Here is an 18,117-nt window from a genome sequence, read left to right as displayed (position 1 = left end):
AAACTTCCACTGCAGGAGTATTTGCTGCTCAGAAAAGCTGTCAAACTCCAAGCATAGCTCACAGCTCCCATGCTGGCACTCGGCATCCTGTTGCCCTCAGGGCTGTGTAACTGAATGCGCTAATCATCCCTAAGCTCCTCTAAGAAGACACTTATTTATTCACTCAAGTGGACAATATTATGTTAAGCGTTTTATGGCTTTCTCAAAAGGCGCAATTTATTTATAAACTATCGACAGAGTCAATAAGTTCATAATGGGCCACGTGTTTAAATCAATTTCTCTGCAAGGAATAAAACTCAGCACAGCAACAAACTGCAGCAAGTGGGTGTGGAAGACCGACCCAATGCACCATGTCATTTGGCTATGCATGCAGTTCAAGAGCAGCTGCAAACTGCCTATACATAACCTGGTTGCTCTTACAACACTGACACATCACAAAAGCATAGGAGTGTGCCATATGCCAGTCAGGATGGGCGTTCTATCCCCTCATGCATGGAGAGCTGTTAGATTTTTGGAGGCTGCTCTTCAAAAGAGAGCACTTTAGGAAAACACACTGGCATAAATAGAATTTACTTTGACTTCTCTGCAGGGACACTGGGGGTCGAGGAGTGGCAAAGCCTCAAAGAGAAAAAGAGGTCCAGTGCTGCACTGAGACCTGAGGACAGTGCACAGAGAACAGGGGGCAGAGAGCCTGAGACAAAGAGGAGGAGACAGCATGAGGGCAGAGGAACAAAAGAGGTTTGCTCTCACAGCAGAAGGCCTGGGCTGTATCTGAGAGCATGATTTACTCAACAACTGGCAATCAAACACAGGCTGGACTTCCTGCAGGACTTGGAACAATACACAAAGCAGACTCCAGACAGGTAAGGTAGTACAGGCAGCAAAACACAGACAGGCACAAATCACTGTTTTGCCTAAATCCTTTTCTCATGCTAACGAAAATAAGGAGAAATTGCCTTGGCATCCTTGCACAAACCCAATTTGTTTGCCCTCCTACCGCATGCTGCTGGAAACACCAACCATAAATCCAGGGAATGGCCGGGGCTCTGCAAAAAGGTTTGCATCACTTACTGGGAATCAGGAAGGTCTGCAAGGCAAAATTTGTCAAAGCCTAACAAGAAAGTCTGCATCCTTCGCTTGCATTAGGGCACAGGGAAGAGCGAGGGATGCTCAGGGACCTCATGCAGCAGAGGAACACAGTGGGCTGTGATGGAGATGCTGTACGGCTGCCTGCATGCCCATCCTGTTCTGATGGGCATCCAGAGTGACAACAGGGCTTGGAAAACTCATCCTATATGAAAGACCAACCACTTTATAAATCACCAACAAAGAAGGAAAAACAGGAAACAAATAAACAAAGCAAAGCTGATTTATCTGGTCTCTGGAAATTGAATACGGCAGCTGTTTTATCAGCAACAACACCTCCACACAATATTGTCAGAGAACAAACCTATACCCGGTGAATAGACTGACTCAAGGCACTAGTAAAACTCCTTTACACCTCCTTTCTTACAGCCATAATTTTAATTGTTTTGATTATTTCCATCTAATCTCCTTGATAAATGTTTTGAAGTTTAAACCCAGCCTGAAGTCTATAAATCAGATGAAAAAGAAAAAAGACAAAAACAACAACAAGCTAGCCAGAATTAACGAGCTACAAGAATTAATTGTACCGCAGGGTTTTGGAGGCATCCAGCATCCCTTCTGCTACGAACTGCTGATCTCAAGGATTTCCAGCACTAGGAGAAACTATTTATATTTCTTCCAATACACAACAGCCTGCTTGCAATGCTCTCCTTACGCAGTGGCCTTATTAGTAGGATTATTACAAACCAGATTTGTTGATGGAGCTTCAAGTTCCACCCCTCCTCTCCCAAACATCACCTAGCTCGAGACGTGCTGACTTGTTGCAAGGGGGATGTGGACAAAAGGAGCACCTGGCATGGAAGTGGTGGACCAGGGAAGGAATGCCCTGCAGACCTGCTCCGTTCTGCCACTTGCATTAGGACTCCAGGAGAATTTGTGGAGCTTCTGTTGCTGACACAAAGGGTCTCCTGAGCTGGCTGAAGGAGGCTGATAATGAATTTGCACGCAGTAAATTAGCCTGTGGATATATTTACTTCATTCTGCTCTCCTCAGTTCCAATGGAAACACTGGGGGCCAAGGGCTTCCTCCTCATTTGCTCCCGCAGCCTCCTGCCAAAGGCTGGCATCTGCTTCTGCATGCAGCTCTGCCTCCTGCTGAGTATGGTGGGGACACCCCCAGCACCCCAGGACCCCCAGTCCTGCCCCACAGAATGGCACTTGGGGGGTGGCAGCCCCTTGCCTCTGCCTCATGCCCTGCTGCGACATGGAGCTTGCTGTCAGCTGGGATATGCTCATTAAATAAAATTAATGCCAGAAGACAGAAACAGAATTCCCTTCCAGTGCTGCAGGGCAGGTGTTTAATTTGGCATTTTAGCCCTTTTTCTATTCTTTTTTTGGCTTGACATATTTTTCCATTTCCAAGTAACGTCATGCTGTACAAACTGTCTATTCCCCCTCTGATGGGCTCTCCCTCCATTTAAAGCCATCTTCTCGCTTGCTCCCCTTCACAGCAACTCGCTCTGATTTTATCTTTTCTATTAGGCAGCGATTGTAAAACCTCAGAGGGTTCATTAGGAGCCTGATAATCCCTCCAGATTTATTAGTCTAAATTGCTCACTCCCATCTCTCATCCCCATTTAAATATTACTAATTTCCTTAAACATCTCGCCCATCTGCCCAGGTTTTGCCCGATGTCACCTTTCTTCCTCAGCAGTCCTGCCAAAAATCCAGATAGCTCTGCTCAGAGCTCATCTCTTGGACAAAGTGGTAAAATAAACCATGCTAAACAGAATAATATCCTGCGAGAGCAAATGACAACCACATTCATTTCAGTCTCACCTGCCTCATCCCCTCATTGCACTAGATGAATGGGTTTCAAAGGCATACGCCACCTCTTGACCTCAAGAAAATGCTTAATAACATTCATGCTCAAAACCGAGGTGGTCATGAGCTTAATTATGCAGCGGGGAGCTTAATTTCTATAGCAGCTTCCATTGTCCAAGCATCACCTATGAACACAGATCCACTGTGCTGGTGATGCACAAATGGAAATCCCTTATTATGTGTACTACAGCAGCCCCGACAAGCTCAAATTTCATGTTGGGGCCCCACTGCGACCAAGACTACCCAAAATGTGTTCTATTTTCCAGCACTGCTACATGCCTTAAACATGCAGTGTGTGCCAGGCAGGTGTTCAGTGGGATGGAGACTCCATCCCGCCAGGTCCATCCCTGCCTGCCCAGTGCTGGCCATGTGCACGAGGATAAATAGGAGCAGTGCAGCTCTTTCATGTTGGACTGATATTGAGCGAGGCTACGACCTATGGATCAAATGCTGGGCAGCAGCCAGAACGCTATTAGTTCTGCTAGGGACTTGTGGATTTTTCCTTCTTTTGCATTTTTCTCTCTTCTGACATCTCTCCCTATCCCTTCTCCGCTCTCCATCCCAATTGCTCCCTGGGCTTTCAGCCTCTGCATTTCTCGCCTTCCCCCTCCCACACATTTGGCTCCATCCGCTGCCGTCTGTCTCCCACCCAAACACAAAGCGTGATTCAGCTCTCGGCTTTCCTGGCACACACACACCCTGGCATAAATATTAATAGAAATTAGAGAATATGACTATCACTGGGGGTTGGAAGGCACCTCCACTGAATCACCCAGCCTCTCCTGTGTGCCCAGGATCCCATCAGTCCCCTGTAAGGGCCCTGCTCCCTCTGGGCCGAGCTCTTCCCACACAGCTTGGCAGCCCGTTCAAGCCTGCTACAGCAAGAGAAGTTTCTCTGGTGTTTATTTTGGGTTTCCCCCTGCTGTTGCCTAAGTCCATTACTCCTTGTTTAGCACAGCACTCAGGGATTTAGCCACACGATCCCCACATTAACGTTATTAGTGGCTATAAAGCCAAATCACCAGGGGCTGTGCTGAAGGCATGCCCACTCTGCTTCTCCACATTTATGGCTCCATCCCTCCTCCGCCTTGCTGCCCGCCCTTCTCCCTGTGCATTGAGCAGCCTCTTGTGCTGATACCTCCCTCTGAGAACCTCATTTAGAGGCATCCATCTACTTCTTCCCAAGGACCCCAAACCTCACAACATGGGTTCCATAACCAACCACATCTCCAGACTCTGCTTCACACAGTTGGCTCTCTCCTCCTGGAAGCCACAGCAAGCCTTCCCTTACCTAATGCTGGAGATTGCAGGAGGACTGCAGGGGGACTGCAGAGGGATTGCAGGTAACCCCCACCCCATACTCAGGCAGCTTTTCCCCAAACTCTCATTAACATGACTCAACACACACAGCCAAGAAAAGCCAAGAAAAATGTCTTACCAGATTAGTAAAGATATATGTGTAATAGGCAGATGCCATTCCCAGCTCAGCTGCCTGTGAAGGAGAAGAAAGAAGATTAGACCTGAGCCTGACAATCTGCAATCTCAGCCCCAGCAGAGGAGACAGGGCCAGATTTGCTTTTCCACCCTCACTGCCACTGTTGGGAAGGCTGGAACACAACAGCACAACCTGATCCATGGGATTACAGTCCAGCAGGTCCCAGCCTATCTGGAGGTTCCTGGTTTAATTGTGGGTTTTGAGAGAAAGATTAGATGACGTTTGTTTCCCTGTTAATTGATGCTACTTCTCTCCTCTTCAAGGATCAACATAATGAGGGAAACTTTTGAACATGATTTTTGAACATAATGAGGGAAAGCAGCAGCTGAGAGGGCTCAGTACTTATCTCCTATTACTACAAGCACTGGGATGCAGAGAGAAAGGCAGTGAAAGCTCTTGTGGAATTACAGAAAAAGGACAGTCAGTCGTCTCAGTGGTGGCTTCCCCACAGGCACCAGCCAGATTTGGACCCCAGTCCTGAGAATTAACTAACGTGGATGAAACCTAGCAACTCTGACAGTTCTCTATTGCTTAACCAGGGCCGTGATGGCCACAAAAATAGAAAAGAAGAGGGTATAAGTGTATGGGGATGCAAAGAGAAGGAAGATTTTTCTGTGGGATGATCTCTTCTAGAGACCACAGACCAGATTACTGAAGTTATGTTCCAAAATTCAATACTAGATCAGTATTTGGTTGATGGAACAGATGCTCAGCATTAATCTGCAAATCCTTCTGAAAGCTCGTGTCTCACTGCCAAGCTCAGCTGGTCTCAATTCTGCTCCGGGACCTTGGCAAGGCAGTTTTCCGATCATCCCAACCACCTGGAGGTACTGGAGGCAGCGAGGGACCAATGGTGGCCTTGGCTACATGCTGTCTCCCTGTCCCTTGTGCAGGTGCCAAAATGGAATCAGCAAAGCCATTTGGCCAAAAGAGCACCACGACTGTACAGCAGGCTTTCAAGCAGCTTCCCAGACCACTGCTTCATCTCTGAACCCCCCACACAACAAAACGTGGCACTCATGCTCCTCCATTCTCCCTTCCTGGGGACAGCATTCAAGTCAGCTCTCACCCTGACCTACTTTGAAGTCAAAGCCTTTGATTTCAAGGGCAGAAAATCAAAGCAAGCAACAAAGCATCTCCTGCGAGCACTGCTCCCATCGCTCACAGCCACTTGGCATGCCTGCTGCCAGGTGGGCAGTGGGACAGGTTGGTAATAGAGGAAGCAACCATGTGTCTCCACACCATATGCAGAGAAGTGAGACATGAGAAACTGCCATTTCTCTCACTGTCCAAAAGGTCTGACATAACACTCTCAAACCGATGACATGTTTCTCCTGCTTTCGGTGACCTTTGGGCAGGATGCACCGACTCACCATGACCTCATCCCCATAAAGAAAACTGTTTTCAGCCTCCCCAGATGCAAGAGGCAGCTGCATCAAGAAGCTCATTATTTATTACCTCCCACTCATACAATCCTCTGGCCAGGAAGACTACATTACATTTTACTGAAGTGCTGAAAAATCACAGCAATCTCTGACATCTCTATCAGTGGAAGGAGAATACTCAAGCACGGAGGAGCTGCGGGTCTGCAGGAAGTCACTATAGCAACAGGCAGAGGACAGCCTGTGGCTGCCAAGCTGCATGCTCCTGGTGACATGGGCACTTAGAAAAACCCCAAAGGCATGGAGGAAGGAAACAGTTCCCAAAACAAAAAGGCAGGAAGGGAGCCCCAAAAATACCCCCAAAACCACCTATTGAGGAATGCAAAATTGTAAGCGGAAGAAAAAAACCTTCCAGAGGGGGAAAAATAACCAAAACAGCTCTAGTGGTTTCTGCTGGCTGTCATCAGGGATAAATCTGAAACGGTGATGAAACTCCCTGATAACACAGCCAGGACTTCGTGTGTAATGCTGCAACAGCAGCCAAGGGGAGACCCCACTGCCTGGATCCTGCTTTGATTCAGTGTACTCCTTGTTCCTTCCAGGACGTGGGAAACTACACCCAACTTCAGGCTCCATCTGGAGCCACTGCTCAGTTCTGAAGTAGGCTATCAAAACAAACGCTAAAAACTGCAGCGAGAGACCATTTAAAAATAAACATGATTAAAATAAAATCTCGGTTAATAAGACAATAAAAATGGAAGTGAAAAGTTAGGAATGTACTAGGAAAAAAATAAAATAAAACACAATTATTGCACCAATTGAGTGATTTCAGAGAGCTCAGCAGCCCCCCATGGCGGAGCAATGGCACCAGGGGCCACGGGCATGCACCACAGCTCAGAGCAATTAAACCTTTGCTTCTGTAGGTACAAGTCCTGAAAAGAACAAGCAAATTATCTTCCCTAGAAACTCCACCGGTGGCAATTCCCCTCTCAGCAGAGAGCATTTCCAGTGAATTGCTGTGCTCCATTATCACACAACACCTGCGTCTGCATGTTCATGCACTTTTCACATTGCACGTTGCCCAATGGAAGCAGAAGCATTTGCAGGCACCCACCTTCTGCAGGATGGTGTGGGACATGGAGGCGTTGGCGTGGACAATGATGGTGGCTGTTTTGTCGTCTCTGATCTCTTTGAGGAGAGGCGTAGGGTCCCGGCTGTCATCCAACATCCGGACTGAGAGCGTATCCTTGGAAATAAGGAACTGCCGAAGCAACTTCTCTAGGTTTAAAAGGCCTTCATATCACAAAAAAGAAGAAACCAAAACAAATAGACACCTTCGTGTTTTACACCTGGCTCAAGAAGCACCTCTCCATGCCCTGCAGCCAGCTCTGGGAAGGCAGAAGGTTGACCCTGAGAGCACTGCAGGATGAGGTCAGGCCTCCCCAGGCCAACTCAGGTCTCTTCAGGCCAACTTGGGCCTACCCAGGCTTAACCGGGCCTCCTAAGGCCTACCTGGGCTTACCCAGGCTTAACCAGGCCTCCTAAGGCCTACTTGGGCCTCCCCAGGCTTAACCAGGCCTCCTAAGGCCTACCTGGGCCTCCCCAGGCTTAACCAGGCCTCCTAAGGCCTACTTGGGCCTACCCAGGCTTAACTGGGCCTCCTAAGGCCTATGTGGGCCTACCCAGGCCAACTTGGGCCTCTACAGACATGGCCTCCCCTTCCCCCCTACTGCTGGCTGAGGCTTCTCCCGGTCAGGGCTCCTTCCAGGCTCCTTTGATATCTAACAAGAGCTCCTGCTGTGGCTTTTCTTATGGAAGGAAGAGTATTGGAGAGATTCTGTCTCTTCTAGGTAGCTTGCTGGTTTTCCTCAGGAAATAACCTCCTCTGTCAACTTTGATTGACCAGAGACCATGAGATTTAATCACTAGCAAAACACAGGCGGCACACATGGTCATACAGTGCAAAGGAAGGAGGGGAGCTGGGGGGAAGGAGGCTGGAAGAGCAGATCTGGGAGCAGAACACAAGCCTGGCTGATGTGGGGTCAGAACCAGACTGGGCCTTTAGCGCCACGTAGGATGGAGCCAGGAGAAAACACAGAGTGATGTGATTAGCCCTGCTTCCAGGGACCGCCAGCTCCTCACAAAGGGAACAAAGCGGTGTTAAAAGGCAAAGATCTGAGATGAGCAGCCTCCCCTTCACAGCAAGAGGCTGCCAGCAAGCTGTGCATTGAACTCCTCACATGCATTTGCCTCTTGCATTTTCCCCTACTCCAGTAGGAACTCAGTGACTGCACAACAGCAGCAGCCCAGACCTCACCTGAGTACTGCTCAGTGTGCTGGTTTCAAGTGCATCAGTGAATCTGATTCTTTGATTCGCTTTCCATCTCACTTCCACACCTGTGAGGATCAGGTTGCTGTGAACAGCAGTCTGGTGGACACTTTGCTTGCAGCTTGTCCCTGCAAGATGTGCTGCCACAGAAGGCAGGAACTGGGCAGACCCAGGTCCTGGGGGCTGCTGTGTCACACTGAGTAACAAATCTGCCCTTGCACTACAGGCTTGTCTGTTCAGCAGCTCTGCTCGTGGGCTTTGTGCTGCTGCAATCCTTGACCCTTGTGGTCAGTTCCTATTTCTTCCCTCTGGAAGAAGTCAGACCTTACAGAGCTACTGTGTTCCACTTAACACTGGCCTAACTCCATTGACTTTGAGGTCACATTTTCTTCCCACCGGAAGAAATGATAATCAGCACACAGAGGAAAGATGCAACTTCTTCCATTGACAGCACGAGCATGACGGGATAGGACCCAGGAGTCCCATCACACAGCCCTGTACTTAAACCAAAACAGCTACGACTTTCCCTCCTGGGATCTAAATAATAACATCCTTCAAAACAAGATTTCCTCACTGATGAGCAGACAGCTCATATGCTCCCCTTATTAGCCTCCAGGGAACCTTCTGAAAGCCCTGAGTGCCTCCTGTTAGTTGTCTAAAGCACTGTGCTTAGGAGCAGTGCTTGCCTTAAGGGAAAACGAGGGCTTGTGCTCCTACACAAAGCTGAATCATGCCCTTCTTGCACTCTGTAACAGCCAGAGCATGGTGTGCCTCAATCCTAGCTGAATGCAATGTAAGAGACCATTTGCATGATTTTAATTGTATAATTTTGGGTCAGGTCCTCCGCTAGGGCAGATCTGAGCATGCCCGCTGAAGGCAATTGAATGACTTACAAACACTCAAGATGTCATCTCCCCAGGGTACGTAAAGCACAAGGAAAAGGCAAACACCATGTTATTCCTTCTGACTCTGTGCAGGAGTCTGCCATAGCGGAGTGTCACTGGCACAGCTGTGGGGTGAGGTTTGCCCAAGCCTGTTCAGGAAGGATACTGCCTTTCCTACAATGCTCAGCCTGCCACCAGACACTGCAGAGCTCTCGCCCGTGTCCCAAAGCTCTTTCTGGACCCATGTGCCTTCATAAAGCTTCTCTTCTAGGCTGATTTGGATGCTTATCTGGCTGCAGGAGAGCAAAAGAAAGGCAGTTTGGGGTACTACACATCAGCTACCTGCCTGCACGCTGCCTTACAAGAGCATAGCGCACACTTCAAGCAGTAGGATGCAAAGCCCCCTCCTGCCATGTGAGGAGAGTTATGTAGAGCTGAATATGGGCTCACTGAGGTGAACACTCCAGCATCCAGATGCACAATTACCAGCAGATGTATGGCTGCAGTGCCCAAGAGGGTGTGCATTGTAGTGACTATTAATCAAGTCCTGCTTTTAGGCCACCAACTGCACGTGGGTTTGGGAGAGATATATTTCAAAAAGTGATGCTTGCCTAAAATAATCTCCAGAAACAAGCTTAAGCCTATTTTTTTTTTCCCCCTTCCATTTCAAAAACCCATCTGTGCAAGCAAAACACTCTTCAGATTGTCAAACAGAAGGCAGACGAGCCTCTTTCCCATCCCCATTCCTCCTCCAACAAATGGCTCTGGGGGGCACCAAGGTGGGATGACTGTCCTGCAGGGCTGCATTGCTTTGGCTGCTATGCCCAAAGAGGTTCCATGTTACAAACCCCAAGCAGCAACGTAGCAGAGCCCCCAGCTGTCATACACTAACTACTCTACTCTTTCTGTAGAGGGAAACAAAAAGGGAACCAGAAGCAGAAGGGCCACTACCCATCCTGGGAACGACTTACATTCAGCTTTTGCACAGATGAGGCAGGCCGTGGTGCAGTTAAAGAAGTTGAGGATTCCTGCCACGGCCACACTGATGTCGGTGTTGCTGGGATGGAGGTTGAGGGTGGTGAAGCGCTGGAGCTGCAGCTTCAGGAACTCTTCTGGTGCCACCCTGAAGTGAGGAACCTAAGTAGGGAAGAGGAAGAAGGAACCAGAATTAAGAGAATAGGAATAAAAACAAGTAAATTTAACACTAAGGACCTTTGGTGTGAAATGCACAGCATGCAGAAAGTGAAATACCCCAATAAAACTGCAGAAGCGTCACTGAAGAGAGGAGGGGAGGGTGGGATCTGTGCAATAGCAGAGGGAAATAATTATCACAGCAACAAGAAGCTGCGGGAAGGAGTAGATCAGGAAAAGTCTTGCTGAGCCACTCAGAGAAAGGCAATGGGGTTTGTGATTACAGCACAGGAAACCATTCTGGATGAGTTCAATGTAATTAGTCTGGGTACTAATTGTAGTCAGGCCCACCCTTCATTTTGGGCTCGCTGCCTGGGTGAATATGGAAGATGCTGTCAGGCAGTTGTAGTGCCCGTGCTGCTCTGTGCTGGATGCAGCCCTACCCATCTACCTCTGCCTGCAGTCCCCATGTGCCGCCAGGTAATTAGGAAAGATGAAGGGAGGAACAAGATGACCCCGCTCTGGTAAGGCTCAGGAGAGAGAGGAACAGCTGTGGCAGCCAGAAGCTTTGGGCTTTTTTGATCAGCAGAGAGGCAACAGGTGGTCATACAGCACACAAGCTCCAGTCGAGCCATGGCCCTGAGCTGTAATAACGTTTATCATTAATAAAGCAGAGCAGAAGCACAATGCTGCCTGCCCCGAGCCCCTCTGCAACCCTGCAACACAGGAACCTGGGCACCAGGGTTCAGCCAAATGACGATGGGTAATGGTGTTTTCCATTTGCAGAGTGAATTATTTGGAAGGAACTGAAGATAGAAAGGGAAACATCTGCTTCTGTTTCATTAGAGGACTGTCAAGTCCTGTTTTCTTCCATTATTAGCACTTCCAGAAACTATCATCCCTTGCCTCCGACCTCTCTCCTCTTGGGAAAGGCCATTAGTATGTTGTGATCACTGCCGTACTGACAGCATAAGCTGTTCGGTTAGCAACAGGAAAGTTAAAGAGTAATAAGCTGCTCTCTGCCTTGACTTCACCCTGCAGCCCTCATCCCAGGCTCTGCTGCAGGGAGAGGGGCAGCCTGTAAGCAAATTCCTATAAGCAGAGCAGACAGAGCAGCTCCAGCACCAGCCTGCTGATCACTCCTGGGAGCCAGATGGAGCCTGGGGCTTGCAGCATCAGCCACTAACAAGGATGCAGCCACCACCTCTGCAAACACCCCTCTTTCCCCAGGGCTCTGCCCCCTGTGCCACCTTCCCCACAGGATGCTCTTTCCATCACCTGGCAGAGGTCTGGAAGCACAGTGTCTCTGGCTGTTTGCTATATTGCATTTAACACAACGGCACCAAGTGATGCTCCTGTGATATAAATCATAGGGAGTTTCTGCAGGTTTACATCACTAGGAGGGCAGCTGGGATCAAGCTCAAGAATCAAATACCTTAGAAGTGTACTAGCACTACACCTTTCATTTCTGAAAAAGAGACTTGGATCAGAGACTCAGTTTGAATGTGAATTTTAGAGGAAAAACACTTGCAATCTGTTACTGCAGAGCTGCCTTTACCTGGAATGGAGCACATGTCTGGGACGTTTAACTGCAGGAAGCACTACAAAATACACTCCAGAGACTCATCGTGCTGTAGCCCTGAGCACCAGCTCTCACAGACCTCCTCTATCTCCTCAACACTTCTGATTCTCATGGAACAAAGGACAGCACTCATTTGTGAATGTAAGTTATTTCCAGCACTCAGTTCAGGCACTCCCCTCGCTTGGAGGCTCCAGAGAGCATTCACTGAGTAGCTCAGATGTTATCTGGCTTTAAAGGGATGAACTATGAGAAGGGAACTCAATTTCTTCTCCCGTGAGCAGAGCTGGATCAGTGTAAGACAGTTCAAGGCTTATAAAATACTAAATCAGGCACGTAGTCTGGACACAGCTACAAATGGCTTCCATCGGTGCAGCAGCAGCAGAGAGGACTGCAGCCTTCCAAAGGGATTCCAGGGTCTTTGCAGCCCTGTCAGCAGAGACACAGCTCACATTGGTGCTGCACGTGAGGGAAACTGAAAGAAAAGGTGACAGAGATGAAAGCAAGGACAAGGAAGGCAGAAATGAGAGAGGAAATGGAAAGAGAAGAAGCTGCAAGAGTGCGAGCAATAAGGGAAGAGGTGATAAACCAAGCTGTCAGCTCTGATCATTAGGAGGCACAGCAGATCACAGGGAGGACTCTGCAGTAAACAGATGACTCCAGCGAGGTACCTCTGCCAGAGATGTCCTGAAGTACTGCAGGCAGGTTGCTGCCCCCAGCTAAGGCAGGCAGCATCTCTGCTGCAAGGGACATGGGGACAGGGGGCACTGGGGACAGGGGGCACGTGGAGCTGCAGAGGGTTTGGGGAGCATGAAGGAAAGGAGGGGGGTATTGCACAGACCCATCCAACATGGGATGCCTCCGCTCACCTCTTTCTCCCCGCAGATATTGCTGATAATGGAGCTGGAGGCTGGGCTGGAGGAAGGTCCCAGGACACCCACCACCCCTTTGGGAAGGATCTGGCACACTGTAGGGCACAGAGAGAAGAGATTGCATTAGAATTCGCACTGTTCCAACAGACAGAGATGCCAGCAGCACCTGCTTCACTTTGCTATATATACATGCAATATACTTATTCTCTGCCATTCACATTCCCCCAAATCCGTCTGCTCCCTCTGACACCCAGCCCATGACACCATCCTTCCCCAGCATCTCTGTACCCCATTTCAGCCCCCTCCGTGTCCCACATCCTCATCTCCAGCTCAGAGCAAGGGTCTCTCTCTCAGAGCATTCCTTTACAAGCCAAGGACGACACTAAGCAAAGTTTATGGAAGGCACTAAATGCAGCAGTGACCCAGCTACAAAGCATCATCCAGCAGCAAACAAACTTGTCTGAATTTCTTCCCTCATCTTCTGCAGAGCTCAGTGATAATAATAAGGAATCACATTTCTGTTTTTCATCTCTGTTTTTTTTTCCCCTAGCAGCAGTTAATCTCCTGGCTCCACGCCACCAAGGTTAACAGAACAATAAAAAGGCCCCGACAAAATGAAGAAGTTAAATCTCTTTCCTCAAGCTTCCCGGGTTAAACCGCAACCTTTTGTCCTTTTAATTCCCTGCACAAATTCAACTGAATGGCATTCCCCCAACTGCCCCAGCTGCAATCCCTGCCACCGCATCACCTAGAAATGCAGCTTCAGATTGCTTGGTATCTATGAAAGCTAAACCAATGTCTCTATAAGCTGAGATTTTGAAGATACTGCTTTTTTTGGTATTGCACTGCTGGTCTGCCTCGGAGCCGTCCTCCATTTGGGTTGACATGACAGACAAGGTTTTGTGGTGGCTGTAGAGTTAGCTGGGTTCAACAGCTGGGAAAAAGCAGCTGGGATACTTCAAACCAGGCCATGTGTTTTGTAGGCAAGGGAATTTATCACCGGGACTGCTACACTACAGAACAGAGCAGGTTTTCTATCAACTTCAGGTCTCTAAATCAAGGCTGGATGTGAGATGAGAGCTCATCATGTGCTCAGGATTTTCTGAACCAGTGAGCTACGAGGCTCAGCAAGAGAACACCTGCAGCTGTTTCCTGCTCAGATCACTGAGGTGGTGGCATTACATGGCAGAAGTCTTAATGGCCTCATGGCTGGGATATGGAGCCACAAGCTGAGGATTTCATTTGTCCCTTTGGGGACTTTTCATAGACTCACATAATGGATTGGACGTGACTCCTAAAGGCCGCCTGGTCCCACTCCCTGCAATGAACAGGGACGCTCACAGCTCCATCAGGTGCTCAGAGCCCCATTCCCTGACTGTGGGTGTCTCCAGGGATGGGGCACCACTGCCTTGACTTCTTAAAGGAAGTGCCAATGACATACAAACACCTTCTCTGGCGTTTTCCTTCCCCCCCACGTTCTCTCCCCCTCTACCATCTCAACCTCCTACAGCACACAGAAAATACACTTCTGTGGCACCTTCAAAGGAACGCGGCGCTCACTTTTTCCTCCCCTGCTTAAAATTTTATGGGCACTTAGCCCTCTTCAAGAAGATGCTTTCAGATGAGAGCCCCAGCGACCTGCACAAATCCTGGCTGTGTGCAGAGCACAGCATCTCCCTCCCTGCACTGATCCAGGGGTTTGCAATGGCACGTAGAGACTTCTAATTGAAAATAAACGAGCAGGGAAGACATGCAATTACCTCAACATTTCCATGATTGCAAAATATATCAGAGGATCATGAATGGCCAGGATGAGTTTCTCATACAAAAAATGCCGGCTGCATAAACAGGCAATGCTATAGAGCACCCTTTGTGTGCCCTACAAGCAACCTGAGCCACAGCTAGAAACAGCCTAAAGGTGAAATCCAAAATGATCACACAACTGTTGGGATTAGCACACATGGGCCAGCATCACTGGCTGGACTTGGAAACACTGGTGTGAATACATAGAAACTAAGAACCACCTGGTTGCTTGCTGACTGCTGACCTGCCCCCGAGATCATTGGGAAAGATCACTGAAGATCATCAAGTCTGACCATGAAGATGTTTGGATGAACAACAGAATGAGATTTAAAAGACGAATGCTGGCTGTTCTCCCTGGGCGCTGAAAGCAATAGGGTGTTTCAGATAAGGACACGTTTAATGAGCTGGTTTGGGTCGCCGTAAAAGGAGTTGAAACGTCAAACACAGACTGAAAGCAAGCTCTGCTTCTAATGGGAAAACAGCTTTCACTACAAACCCGTTTCAAAACAGAGGACTTTACAGATGTCACTTATGGGAACAGTCAGTGTTTGTCTTCATTCACATCTAAAGCTGAAATAGCAAACCATGCATGAATGCGATTAAGACTGACTCATGCTGTACCTGCTGCAGGGAGCGTGATGCTGCAGTCCCTCACAGTGAGATGCACTGAGTCAGTCCAGGGAACAGGAAGGGAAATGGCTCAGTGCTACGCTAAAAGCCTTTCTCACAGCCCTAATTGCACACAGGATCACTGATGCGACGTCATAGCATCGCTCCTGGAGTGGTCAGGAAGGCATGTAGGCTGTGATAGTCAGGGGTGAGCTCAAAGGGTGTGAGCTGAGAGAATAGTATGATTAAACAGCTGTCTAAATGCTCTGCAGCCATAGCTTAAAACATCTAAACTGCTTTTATTAACATGACGTCTGCTAGCAAACATCAGCAGCGTGTTAAAGCTGCGAGGTCAGATATTGGAGAGCTATGGAAGTCCTGAAATCTCCGCTAAGGGAAGGGACTGTCCTCTACCAGCCGTATAAACCAGGAGTAACTCCTGTGGCATTCACAGCAGAGTCGCACAGAATCCAGACTTTTCTTTCCGTAATAAACGCTCCAAGGTGTTTTCGCCTCCCAAGGAAAGGCAAATAACGGATTGCAAACCAAAATCAAATCATTTCGCTCCACTTTCTACTCCTGATACTCTTTAATCAGAAGAAAGAAAACAAAGAAAATCAGCCCGAGGTGCAAATTCAAAATGGGAAATTGCCTCTTCCTCGTTTATCCCATTATCTACCTTCTCCCCAAGCACCACGCCTGCTGCGAACCACCATTTCTTGCAGAATACATCCCCTTAGCAAACGGGTATTCTTCTGCTTGAAAAACACCCCGACAGAGCAATCCCTGAGCAATGGCACAAAGCAATCCGGCTGCTGCTTCCTGCAATCCCTCAGCCAAGATGATAGCAATGCCACAACAAGCAAGAAAGGGAAAAGAATGGACTCCTTCAAAGGCACAGCGGGGTACAGAAAGCTGGTAGAGCTCTGCTTTCCTAGGGGAGTGCTGGGATGGCTCTGGGGGCAAACTGGAGACAGCTTAGGATACACAGACTGTGCCCATCCCTCCTGCAGTCCTACAGGTGACCCAGCAGCAAATGGAAAACCAACACAAAGAGATGAGGGATCCGAAAGGATGGAGGTCTGCTTGTTTTAAGCAGCGGCTGCCTCGCAGGCTCTATAAATAGGCTCACAGGTACTTGCTGAAATGCACTTTATTAACCGAACGAGTCTATAAATAATGCAAACACTAATTGAGGAAATGGAAGCGAAGCCTTCCCGGGATGCTCTGCGGGTTACACAGCCCTGGAACCAAGAGCTGCAGGGAAACACATCTCAAATCCCTGTTATTTAAACGATTCCTTCAGCTTTTCCAAGTAATTGGTAATTAAAAAAATACATCGCCCTCCTCTGAACTCCATGTTCACAACTGATCCTAAAAGGAAGCGATCATATCCCAAAGCATTTTCCCCTCTTAAGGAAGAAGCTACTAAAGAACCTTGTGGTTTCTGTCACTCCCAGTTGCTCTGTGGGATGGGCCCATCAAGGATGCTTTACTCATCATTGTGCTGTTAACACACTGGACATCAATGGGATCACCGACCTCAATGAGATCACCAACCTCAGTGACCTGCTTGCACGGAGGGAAGTTGCTGCAACATGGGAGGCAGCTGCTATTCAGAAACAGCCCTTTTCAATCCATGGGACTTCAAACACCACTTGAATATTCCATTTTGTATAAACAAATCCACTGCCAATCTACAGCACTGAGAAAGCCATCACGTTAGCTGACACATGGCGTTCCGCAGGGCTTTAAAAATAACTTAATTGCACGGAACTTGCCCAGAGTCTCTCATTTACACGCCATCAAGGAGCATCACCTCCCGTATCACTGCTTCTGCTTATCGACGCACAGATTAAAGAAAATAACTCGTCCCAGGCTGCTGAGCCAAGCGATGGCAATGCTGGTGGGGGACCTGGCTCCAAGCCTACAGCGGAATGATGCTCTGCAGCACAGGCAGTGTGCAGTGGGTGGCAGAGCCCCATGGGGCAGGAGCAGCCCTGCATGGTACTCACTGGTTTCTGCCGTCTCATACTCGCTGTCTCGCAGCAGCTCAAAGATGTCCACCTCCACCTTTGCCTTCCCCAGGCGCTCGGGCGCACGGTTGATGCGGTTCTTGGCCAGGGTGATGGAGAGCCGCTCCCCCCGGCTGCACTCCATGGGGTCATCCAGGATGGCAGCTGTAGGGGCAGAGCACAGCAGTTAGGCTTGGCAGGGCACCCCACATCCCATTACAACCCCCCCCAACCCCGCATTCCAGCAGCACTGTGCTCCTGCCACATCCTCCCTCCTGCAGCTTCGCCCACCTCCAGCTCTCGCCAGACACGTGGGTGTGAAGTCTGCAGCAGCGCCGTGCTACTCACGTTGTGCTGCCCATGCTGCAGCCCTCCCACAGCACAGCACCCAGCTGCGCCCTGCAGCTCACTCACCTGAGTGCTGCTCCCCATCATCCCAGCACACAAATAACCAAACAACATCCCCAAACAGCCTCACTTTATTCACAAGGAAGCGTTGGTACGGTGCCGAAATTGGCTCTCATAGCAGGAGTATTTCGGGAAGCAACGTGGGCAGCCGTGGGTGGGAAGGGACAAATATTTTTCAAACAGAAAGCACTCGACTCCTGAACTCAGCTCCTGGGCCCACCCACTGAAAGCTGCGTTAGGCAGAGGGAGATGGAGAGTGGGATTATTTTTGTTCCCGTGACGGAAGGCAAAAAGAGATCGGAGCTGAGCGTAAATCACAGCGCTGGCACTGCCCCCACAGCTCCGGGTATGGGGAGGTCTCCTCCACAGGGCAATGCTTTGCCCTATGGGCTGTGCTGGGGGTGTTAGAAAGGCACCCACGGACACATCCCCTTCCTATCATCACTCCAAAGGGAGTAAATGCCGTTCAGAAGTGCAGGTGAACAAAGCACAGATTAGTGGGGCTCTGGAGGACATGCAGATGTCTGGGTGAGCACCACACAGCACCACCACTATCTGCAAAGCTGGGGCTGTTAATCTTGGTCTCATTATGCAAGAGAAAGGTTGTGCTTTTCCTCTGAGGCTGGGAGCACGGATGGCCG

At 49.1% G+C, this 18,117-nt stretch overlaps 1 protein-coding gene across 1 annotated transcript in view; it reads right to left on the bottom strand.

Annotated features, from left to right (window-relative positions):
- GRIK4 (glutamate ionotropic receptor kainate type subunit 4) overlaps positions 1–18,117 on the bottom strand; it is a 106,592-nt gene that overhangs the window by 34,374 nt on the left and 54,101 nt on the right. Inside the window, exons 3-7 of the mRNA XM_072354867.1 lie at positions 17,069–17,233; positions 12,639–12,736; positions 10,031–10,196; positions 6,961–7,139; positions 4,408–4,461 (exon numbers count right to left, since the gene is read on the bottom strand). Of these exons, the coding sequence (XP_072210968.1) occupies positions 4,408–4,461; positions 6,961–7,139; positions 10,031–10,196; positions 12,639–12,736; positions 17,069–17,233 (662 nt within the window). The remainder of the gene's footprint in view (positions 1–4,407; positions 4,462–6,960; positions 7,140–10,030; positions 10,197–12,638; positions 12,737–17,068; positions 17,234–18,117) is intronic.

The sequence above is a fragment of the Excalfactoria chinensis genome, chromosome 21 (assembly GCF_039878825.1).
Source record: "Excalfactoria chinensis isolate bCotChi1 chromosome 21, bCotChi1.hap2, whole genome shotgun sequence".
Lineage (NCBI taxonomy): Eukaryota > Metazoa > Chordata > Aves > Galliformes > Phasianidae > Excalfactoria > Excalfactoria chinensis.
This window is presented reverse-complemented; position numbering and strand designations above follow the sequence as displayed.